The 10,888-nt window shown below is 36.9% G+C and overlaps 2 protein-coding genes across 2 annotated transcripts; both read right to left on the bottom strand.

The window, feature by feature from the left end:
• Positions 1-7: 7 nt before the first annotated feature.
• Positions 8-2,269, bottom strand: LOC134282208 (uncharacterized; the record flags this gene model as incomplete). The annotated part of the gene is made up of 3 exons (XM_062764641.1): positions 1,477-2,269; positions 173-1,382; positions 8-85 (listed from the first exon to the last, which is right to left on the bottom strand). Coding segments are annotated over exons 1-3 (1,546 nt in total), but the record flags the coding sequence as incomplete, so codon positions are not given.
• Positions 1,832-9,693, bottom strand: LOC134282209 (uncharacterized). Its single transcript, XM_062764642.1, has 7 exons — positions 9,613-9,693; positions 8,540-8,677; positions 8,207-8,240; positions 5,022-5,276; positions 4,727-4,871; positions 2,092-2,626; positions 1,832-1,843 (listed from the first exon to the last, which is right to left on the bottom strand). Exons 1-7 carry the CDS (start codon positions 9,691-9,693, stop codon positions 1,832-1,834), a joined length of 1,200 nt encoding a protein of 399 aa, XP_062620626.1.
• Between the last annotated feature and the right edge of the window lie 1,195 nt (positions 9,694-10,888).

Raw genomic sequence — 10,888 nt, forward strand, 5'->3', positions numbered from 1 at the left:
AAGCAAGTTCGATTATCAGTTGGATTTGGACAGCTGTTGGAAAGGTAACCTTGCAGAAGTGGAGTTTTAAAAGTGGATCCTTGCCCTAAAATATATAAAATCAACAATAGATATAAATATATATGGTATTAAAGTAAAGTTTAATTACCATGCAATTTAGTAGACAACAAACCTATTTTGAACAAGACCATTGATATTGGCTCATCCTGTTCTTCGTCAACAAATGTCTCATTGGTCCATGCAACAAATGCAAACTTATCACCCAAAACAATGTTGACACCGCCCCTGTATAAAGGCGGTGTATCGTCAATTACCACTGGGCCTATTGTTGCAGATGTTTCCAAGCCAGCTTTACTTGTGGCTTTTATTGTGATATAAAAAGGAGTTCCTGAGTCAAGTGCTGAATGCAAACGTTTATCACTCTGCAAACGCTTAGCAGGTGTAAACGATAAAATGTCGGGTGTTTCAGATTGTGATTTAGTCGATGCAAACCCAATTAAAATGTCATGTATCTGTGTTTCTAAGTCGGTGACATTCCAAGAAAGAGAAATTGTGTCTGAGGGAATATATACTTTAATGTTTTTAAAATATATCCCTAAATTCTTGCATATTGAGTCCGCGTAGGATGTATCATTAAAATGTTCTTGCTTTACATAGAACATGTTCTCTAAAAGCGGAAATTCTTTACTGCTTTCGTTGCATATTTTCTGGCAAGCTTGCGTCATTTCTAGTTTGACAGCGGTGAAATTTTGGAGTATTAACCACGGAGTCCTGTTGTAACATGCAATGCCTTCTGTTGTTTTTGCGTGCTCTAAAATTATATTGTATAATTTTGGTGGAGAGATATCGTATGTAATGCCATTGGAGCACGCCACTTCCGAAGCTTCCATAGCATAATTATAAGCAATTACACTTGTAAAGTACAGACCCGGGTGGTCCGCACGCACTTTGATTTGCTGCTCATTTGTTTCGTAAATATAACTTAGAAGCGTAGCATGATTATTATGAAGTAAATCTTCTCTTGACAAACACTTGTCATTGAATCCAATCCGATATTTTTTAATACCACTCTCATGATCAATAAATCCGCTCCACCTCACGATTATTTCTCTATTACAAGTATAGTCTATCTCTTGGGATCCAATTTCTCCTTCCATAGCATTTCCACTTACGGGAGGGGAATCATCAGCTAAGATATCCGTTCTAGAAATACTTACCAGCATAGCATTGTTAGTTACTTTAACTGTAAAAAAATACTCCCGGTTGTGGTGCCCGTTCTGTTTATTATTCTTGATCAAGCTATTGAACTTCACGCTGTACAGGGCTTTCTCACAAACTCCAACTTTTGGGCAATAGCAATTTTCCGTATGGTTACAAGTTACCTAAAATACATTGCAAGGATATTAATTAAGCATCATGTAAGAATTATTGCATTTGGTCACAAATTTATCCTACCACTTCATTGACTAAGCTTACCCCAGGTTCCAGACGATTCACTGCAATGGAACCTCTTCCTAGCTCCCCACCATCAGGAGATGTGCCCAGCATCCATTCAATAGAATTTAGTCCACTGTGTTCATCCAAAGCTCTAAAGGATATCTTCATTCTCGAAAGGTCTGTGGAATTATGAACGAACAAATGACGCACTCCATCTTTTATCAAGTACATTTCGACAATGTCAGGTACGCTTGTATCTATATGAACTGCGATGGTTTCATTAATTGTATTGTCCATTACATCTCTCGGAATGACGGTGATATCATACGTTTCCCCATCCCTTATGCTGTAATTTTCACAAATCGACTGATTTAGGAAATTTGGAGCAGTTTTATTATCCAACACCCTATTGTTAAGGGCAAAAACGTAACGAAATTCAAGAATTCCATGAATATTTGGCGTCCCTTTCACTGGAAGTTGACCATTGTACTGTTCATAAACTCCATTATAAAGATTGTGATAGTCAGCTTTTATTTTTCTTAGCAAATTATGATGAATATGAAAAGAATTGTAATATCGCTCAACCCAGTGTACACAAATCTTCCCATGATTCGTCTGCCACGTAAAGTTTGTGGCTTTATTTCCGGTATATACTCTAAGTTTGTTTTCTGCATTGATATGAATCTCTGATGATTTATCAAACAATACAAATCGTCTTGCTTGTTTGAAGTTACCAGCATTATCAAGGATATTAAGTGAAACGCCGTACAAGGCGGGCTGTTTATCAGGCAGATGAATTGAGTCAACGTCACTTGAAATATTCAGAGTTAATACACTGGCTTCATCCATTGAAAGTGTTGATTCATCGACTTCTTTCATATCATGTATTGTAATTGAGTAACTTTGAATTCCAGAGGCTTCTTCAGGGGCGAAACGATAAGGATCAAACCAGCCTTTGAGTGAGATGTTTAAGTCTACCGAATTAGTAATTCGATTTTCAAAAAGAATAACTTCATTCTTTGTACAAGAATTATCTTCTAAACAGTGTTTCGGTGCCGCAGAGTCTCGTCTCATGCACACTTCATATGATGACTGTGTAGTACGGTATATATGAGGGAGTGAAGGGTTGCCATAGAAATCCTTCGTTTTCAGGTATCCTCCAGCATATGCTGTGAACTCCATACAAAGCCTTTATAAAACAGCAGAATATGCTATTAAATATTTTGGGTGAAAACAAGAATTATAATTTTTATTTAGATAATTCTTAGAGATATTTTATTTAAATTTCGCTCGAAATATTTGTACCAAGCACAGCGAGCAACGTTCCCGTTGTTACCGGTAGTCACTGCCGGCTCTTAAGAGCAACGCCTGAACAAATTAGAGAAAATTTAGACTTTGCACATTCTTGCAATAGCATCTGTAAAAAAAAAAACATAACCCGCCTGTATTTTAGAAATTTTGAATTTTTGCTGAGTATATAGTAACTCAAACGTTTTATCTTATGAACAATATAGCAATGTTCATTCTTTGGTTTGGTAATCAACATATGACATCAGGGGCAAGACTTCCAATTATACATGCGTATTGAAGAGACGGACCTTACCAAAAATCTAAAGTAGCCGTAGCAGTCGCACCATTAAAATATTAAATCCGTTTAAAGGAGTTATAAGAATTGAAATTATGAATTCTGAAATTTGTAAAATCGAAAAAAAATTCTAAATCTGTATGAAATATTTTTTTGTAATGAAAAATTTTAACAGATTTGGCATCGCAGGTTTTATCTGATGTTACAAATGAAAAAGAAAATCTTAATTAAATTAAATTAAATCTAATTGATTTTAACCAGGGATGTCTACGATAATTCGACTTGGACATCCAATTTAGAGATTGACGTTCTCAGTTTAAACAAAATTACGGTTCATTACATCGACCGGATAGATATTTTCGATTAGATGAATCCTTACATAAATCGACTTCTACGGGGGTCGTTAGAAAAGTTCGCGGACACATTTAATTACGGATAATCTATTGTGTACTGTGAAGTATTACCTATGTTTGAATAAAATCCTACATTTTGTTCATTGGTATGTAAAAAATCAGTTCCATATAATACAATCTTGAAAATTTACAACGATTTTAATTATGAGGTCATAGGATTCACGGAGCAATCACTTGTCACGCGACGTGACAACCAGATTTCAACCTGTTAAGCTTTGTCGCAGTTCTTTTCATATTTTTCTTATCTTTTTTCTACTTTAAAATTGAATAACTGTATCAAGACATGTTACTTTTCTTCTATAATGTCTCAGTTTTTGTACTGATGCGGATATTATTGAGATCTTAAAAAAGGTTTGTGCAGTTAATCGATCAGGTATGGAAACTGCAAAACCATATAGGTGCAAGGCAACGTCCATGCGATACGGGGGTAGTGAAGTATCAATGGAGTTAATCATTCAAAATGTTAATCTTTCCATTATTATGAAGCTACAACCATTTGAAAACTTGTCTTTTGTAGGTGTAGGAAATTCCCTTCAGCATCTTGAACATTTTAATCTCTTTTTAGACATTTTCCAGTCTGCATACATAATTTTTACTTAGTGCAGTGCTCCATGACGTTCCGATTTTTGGCAGTGTTTTACGCGTTGATCATTTATAAACGGCTATAAAACAGTCATATACCCTCATCGGTGAGCACCAAATTCTTGTTTATTTATTGGAACAAAGGTAAAGATTTTATCTGGAAAGTTTGACAGGTTTCGTGAAAATAGTGCGCTCACAATAGAACTTGTCCGCGAACTTTTCTAACACCCCTCGTATATGCTTCTACACTATGCATCAAGGGAAGTCTCGTTTTAGTTACTAGACCTTTTTCACTCATATTGAGAAGCAGTTTTTGCTAGTGGAGAGATGCAATAAGACCTATGCTGGGTACTCGAGGCAATTGAAAGGCGAGTGTTCATTTTCGTGTCAGTTATAGCTACTTAATGCGACACGGTTTTACGGTCTTGTATCGGTCTCCGCGTAGTAGGAATTAAATTCACGACGTAAGGATTATTTCCTTACTGCTTTAGAGCATACGCACACACCACTGCGCAACGATTGCTAGAGAATATTGAATTAGATTAATGAACGACCAGTGAAATTTTGGCACAGGCATGCGTGCCAACTCATTTGACAATATGAAAAGAAATATAAATGCCATTTTTATTTTTAAAATGGTAAAATATTGTATATATCCATGATTCCATAGAGATTTCATATTTATGTCGTTGCAAGCTTAATTACTCACTGTTCCCCATCTTGTATAACCCATGTTGTTGCAATAGTCATTTTACAGGTAATAATGGTCGATATAGGATTTGTGTCGGTAAAATTATTTCTGGAACAACTGTTTGTCTGCTTTGGATTTAAATACTTTTTGTTCTTTTGATGGCCTTCGGAAAAATAAATGAAAGTATATATTACTCAATATCATCTTTCTCCATCTTATTATTATAAAAGAATATTATTTCACAAGAGTATATCAATAGATAAATGTACTAATTTAAATACAATGTTGTAAAAAAAATATTTTATATATATACCATTGATATTTCTCGTTGAAACTAAAATCGTTGTGTTAACGATACCAAACTGATATTCTGAAATGTGGTCCGGAACATTGGATGAAACATTTATCGTGCTCCCGAATGAAAACACAAATGACGAACTAACTGGTTGAAACTTCATATAATTATATTTCTCCTGGAGGCATGGTCCTATAGACGTAGAATTACGTGCTTCGCCTCCAATATTTTGTACGCCCAGTCGACAGGTTTCCAAATTAGGTGCAATATTAACTGGAAAAAAACAAACAAACTCTTTTTATGAATCACGTTAATGATACGTATACACATGTACAATATATAGTTACAATGTATATATATATATATATATATATATATATATATATATATATATATATAGAAAGCACAAAGAAATTCACTTTTACATGGATACCCACTTCCGCCCCAGCCCGGGGTTGAACTCTCGACCTTCGGAATCTGTCTCCTAGCAGTGCAGGAACAGCGCGCTAGACCGCTCGGCTATCTAGGCAAGTCAAAAAACTTGCTTTCGATGCCGATGGAATTCTCGCGGCGCTGCCCTACACTACACGGTCATTGAGAAGAGAAGTGAGATACAGTTATTTGGACATTAGTTTTAACAGAGGATTGTTACCAATACATGTTGTAATGAAATTAATTATTATTCATAAAGCACATTTTACAACAACTCTTAAACTAACATAACTGCCCTAAGTGAAGAAATATTAATATAGAAAGCACAAAGAAATTCACTTTTACATGGATACCCACTTCCGCCCTAGCCCGGGGTTGAACTCTCGACCTTCGGAATCTGTCTCCTAGCAGTGCAGGAACAGCGCGCTAGACCGCTCGGCTATCTAGGCAAGTCAAAAAACTTGCTTTCGATGCCGATGGAATTCTCGCGGCGCTGCCCTACACTACACGGTCATTGAGAAGAGAAGTGAGATACAGTTATTTGGACATTAGTTTTAACAGAGGATTGTTACCAATACATGTTGTAATGAAATTAATTATTATTCATAAAGCACATTTTACAACAACTCTTAAACTAACATAACTGCCCTAAGTGAAGAAATATTAATATAGAAAGCACAAAGAAATTCACTTTTACATGGATACCCACTTCCGCCCCAGCCCGGGGTTGAACTCTCGACCTTCGGAATCTGTCTCCTAGCAGTGCAGGAACAGCGCGCTAGACCGCTCGGCTATCTAGGCAAGTCAAAACACTTGCTTTCGATGCCGATGGAATTGTCGCGGCGCTGCCCTACACTACACGGTCATTGAGAAGAGAAGTGAGATACAGTTATTTGGACATTAGTTTTAACAGAGGATTGTTACCAATACATGTTGTAATGAAATTAATTATTATTCATAAAGCACATTTTACAACAACTCTTAAACTAACATAACTGCCCTAAGTGAAGAAATATTAATATAGAAAGCACAAAGAAATTCACTTTTACATGGATACCCACTTCCGCCCCAGCCCGGGGTTGAAATCACGACCTTCGGAATCAGTCTCCGAGCAGTGCAGGAACAGCGCGCTAGACCGCTCGGCTATCTAGGCAAGTCAAAAAACTTGCTTTCGATGCCGATGGAATTCTCGCGGCGCTGCCCTACACTACACGGTCATTGAGAAGAGAAGTGAGATACAGTTATTTGGACATTAGTTTTAACAGAGGATTGTTACCAATACATGTTGTAATGAAATTAATTATTATTCATAAAGCACATTTTACAACAACTCTTAAACTAACATAACTGCCCTAAGTGAAGAAATATTAATATAGAAAGCACAAAGAAATTCACTTTTACATGGATACCCACTTCCGCCCCAGCCCGGGGTTGAACTCTCGACCTTTGGACAAAATAACTGTATCTAACTTCTATTTTCAGTGACCGTGTAGTGTAGGGAAGCGCCGCGAGAATTCCATCGGCATCGAAAGCAAGTTTTTTGACTTGCCTAGATAGCCGAGCGGTCTAGCGCGCTGTTCCTGCACTGCTAGGAGACAGATTCCGAAGGTCGAGAGTTCAACCCCGGGCTGGGGCGGAAGTGGGTATCCATGTAAAAGTGAATTTCTTTGTGCTTTCTATATTAATATTTCTTCACTTAGGGCAGTTATGTTAGTTTAAGAGTTGTTGTAAAATGTGCTTTATGAATAATAATTAATTTCATTACAACATGTATTGGTAACAATCCTCTGTTAAAACTAATGTCCAAATAACTGTATCTCACTTCTCTTCTCAATGACCGTGTAGTGTAGGGCAGCGCCGCGAGAATTCCATCGGCATCGAAAGCAAGTTTTTTGACTTGCCTAGATAGCCGAGCGGTCTAGCGCGCTGTTCCTGCACTGCTAGGAGACAGATTCCGAAGGTCGAGAGTTCAACCCCGGGCTGGGGCGGAAGTGGGTATCCATGTAAAAGTGAATTTCTTTGTGCTTTCTATATTAATATTTCTTCACTTAGGGCAGTTATGTTAGTTTAAGAGTTGTTGTAAAATGTGCTTTATGAATAATAATTAATTTCATTACAACATGTATTGGTAACAATCCTCTGTTAAAACTAATGTCCAAATAACTGTATCTCACTTCTCTTCTCAATGACCGTGTAGTGTAGGGCAGCGCCGCGAGAATTCCATCGGCATCGAAAGCAAGTTTTTTGACTTGCCTAGATAGCCGAGCGGTCTAGCGCGCTGTTCCTGCACTGCTAGGAGACAGATTCCGAAGGTCGAGAGTTCAACCCCGGGCTGGGGCGGAAGTGGGTATCCATGTAAAAGTGAATTTCTTTGTGCTTTCTATATTAATATTTCTTCACTTAGGGCAGTTATGTTAGTTTAAGAGTTGTTGTAAAATGTGTTTATATATATATATATATATATATATATATATATATATATATATATATATATATATATATATAGAAAGCACACAGAAATTCACTTTTACATGGATACCCACTTTGCCCCAGCCCGGGGTTGAACTCTCGACCTTCGGAATCTGTCTCCTAGCAGTGCAGGAACAGCGCGCTAGACCGCTCGGCTATCTAGGCAAGTCAAAAAACTTGCTTGGAATTCTCGCGGCGCTGCCCTACACTACAACCCCGGGCTGGGGCGGAAGTGGGTATCCATGTAAAAGTGAATTTCTGTGTGCTTTCTATGTTAATATTTCTTCTAAACTAAAACATACGATTGCAGATTTTGTGTGAGTCCCTTGATGACAACTGAAACCCATCACTACAATGACAGTTCTTTGCAAGGTTTTGGGTGCAAGTTCCCGGCCAACACCAGTTTTGCTTCCAAGAACAGGTAGCTGTTTATCAAAAGCATAAGTATTATTAATTGTTGCAGTACAATTTCATGACGTTTTCAAATTTGTTAACACTTTGAATACTTTGGAAGATCTTTGATTTACATAATAGCTCCGATGTCTCATGTCATTTATTCTTTCTTATTTTCTTTTTTTTTAACAATTCTCTTTTAGAAATCTAAATCGTGTTAAAAAATATTTTTAAAGACATACCTTCACATGTTTTATTATTTGGAGAAACGTAATAGATTGAGTGTTTTCGATCTGTTCCCTGATCAATGCATTTGGTACAAATGTAGTTTTCTCGAGTGCTACACCTTTGATGCTGGCAATTCTCTGGTTTTGTACATGCTGAATATAAAATGAATGTTTCAGCATTTAATTCAAAAAGGCACTTTTGGGGACACAATATAAATCATCTCCTTGTCAGCAAATGCAATTTATCATGAGTTAAATGCTGACTGACGTTTTTCATACTAGTTGTTAGTCCATTATTTATACACTAAATTGACGACGGATTTTTCCGTTATTTCCTGATCAAGACAAGGAGCACACGGCGGGTGTGACCGGTCAGCAGGGGATGCTTAGGCCTTCAAGGCATCCGATCCCACCTCTGCTGTTTCGGAGGTCCGTGTTTGCTCTGCTCTTATTTTGTATTGTTTTATTTCACTTTCAGATTGAATACTGTTCGTTATTTCCATATCCTCCTTACATCACAACTTAAATTCATACTTCCTTGGGGTGTTTCCATCTGATTTATAAATGCTAATCAAAGGTTTGCTGTTCTTGAGATGATTTCTCAAATGTATTATACTTGAAATTGAACCAGTGATATGACCACGACGTAAAGAGACAATTTTCTTTCAACAAACAGTGTGCTAGAATTCATATCAATTTGTTACGGACAGACAGACACACGAATAAAAAAGGATACCCCTTTCTCCTTCAGAGCGGGGTTATTAAAACTATGTTAAAGTGTTGAAATCGTGGATAATTGTAGTAATGGACTAAGCAATATACATGTAATAGTATTATGCCGAGACAGTGATGTTACACATTACCTTTAGGACTATCAGTTGAAGGCATTTAGTTCAAGTTTTGCATGTTGTAGCAATGGAATCAAAAAGGTTATAAGTAAAATTATAAACAACGAAGAATTTCCAATAAAACATATTTATTTCTTTTTAAAATCCTTGCGATAACATTGAAAATAGATTTAATTTGTGCAGATATTTTCTTTTGACTGAATATATTTCCAATAAAATTCCAAAAAGATCGGCACTTACTGTTTTCACATCGTGTTCCATAATATTCATCTGGACAAGTACAGGTAAATCTGTTCCATAAATTGTGGCACGTTCCTCCATGATCACATGGATTACTTGAACACTCGTCTATGTCTAAACATTATGTATAAAACCAAATTTTTTTGTCAAAAGAGGTAGGTTCACTTTATGCATAAAATTTTCCTGTACTTATATGATCAACTAGAGGTACTGTGAGCAATGAGCTCACTAAATGATACCCCCCGCCTCCCATAATGTCCATGTGTTGCTTTATATTGTTTTACGGTAATGTGTAAAGAGTAATAACTCGTCCTATCAAATGTTATCCAGAAGCTTCTATTATGTGACGTCATAGATAAACAAAAATGGCTATGTCCATGTTTTGCTCTGGGAAACCCGAAATACGTGTCGAATAAAAAAGTAAAATAGGAGGTGCACAATGGCAATATGTAATAAAGATTCTGTGAAAGTTTCATTAAATTTCACCCAGTAGTATAAGAGGAGTTGCGGATAAGAGAAAAAGCGTAACAGACGGACGGACAGACGGACGGACGGACGGACGGAAATCCCGATCACTATATACCCTCCCGCTTTTCAAGCGGGGGGTATAATAAATTAACTATCAACCTCTATCCCATATCATATATCGAAATAAAGTAGAGAGTTGGCGCTTTCGATCGTATAATAAAAGAACTTTTTAAGAATTTAGATGTTGGAAACCAGGCTTTGAGAAATTGCATTGTAAAATGCGTATTTGACTACCTTCAGCAAAGAATTAAAGTATAAGCACAGCCCACGATCCCAAAAATACATGTTTTTTTTTTATCTTCAGAAACAGATCTTTCAATCTGTATTTGCATACTTTGGATCAGAGGATGCGCTCTATATGAAATATTGAAAAAGTACTTCAACTTTAGGCCATTTTAAAGGAACTTACAGGAAACTAGAGGTACTGTGAGCAATGAGCTCACTAAATGATACCCCCCGCCTCCCATATGAATAAAATGGCAGTGTCCATGTTTTGCTCTGGAAAATCCAAAATATATGTCAGATCAAAAAGTAAAATAGGAGGTGCACAATGGCAATATGTAATAAAGATTCTGTGAAAGTTTCATTAAATTTCATTCAGTGGTATGAGAGGAGTTGCGGATAAGAGATGGGTACCCCAAAGCGTAACAGACGGACGGACGGACAGACAGACGGACGGACGGACGGACGGACGGACAGACGTACAGACGGACGGAATTAACGATTACTATATACCCTCCCGCTTTTC

The sequence above is a fragment of the Saccostrea cucullata genome, unplaced genomic scaffold (assembly GCF_032062105.1).
Source record: "Saccostrea cucullata isolate Sc308-1 unplaced genomic scaffold, CSIRO_AGI_Scuc_v1 ctg5021, whole genome shotgun sequence".
Lineage (NCBI taxonomy): Eukaryota > Metazoa > Mollusca > Bivalvia > Ostreida > Ostreidae > Saccostrea > Saccostrea cuccullata.

Excerpts from the sequence above, each read along its gene's own strand:
- LOC134282209 (XM_062764642.1), bottom strand. The coding sequence starts at position 9,693 with ATGGAGGAACGTGCCACAATTTATGGAACAGATTTACCTGTACTTGTC. Across the intron at positions 8,678-9,612 it reads TGGAACACGATGTGAAAACA|CATGTACAAAACCAGAGAAT; the intron begins GTAAGTGCCGAT and ends TTTTATATTCAG. Across the intron at positions 8,241-8,539 it reads AAATAATAAAACATGTGAAG|TTGTCATCAAGGGACTCACA; the intron begins GTATGTCTTTAA and ends GATGGGTTTCAG.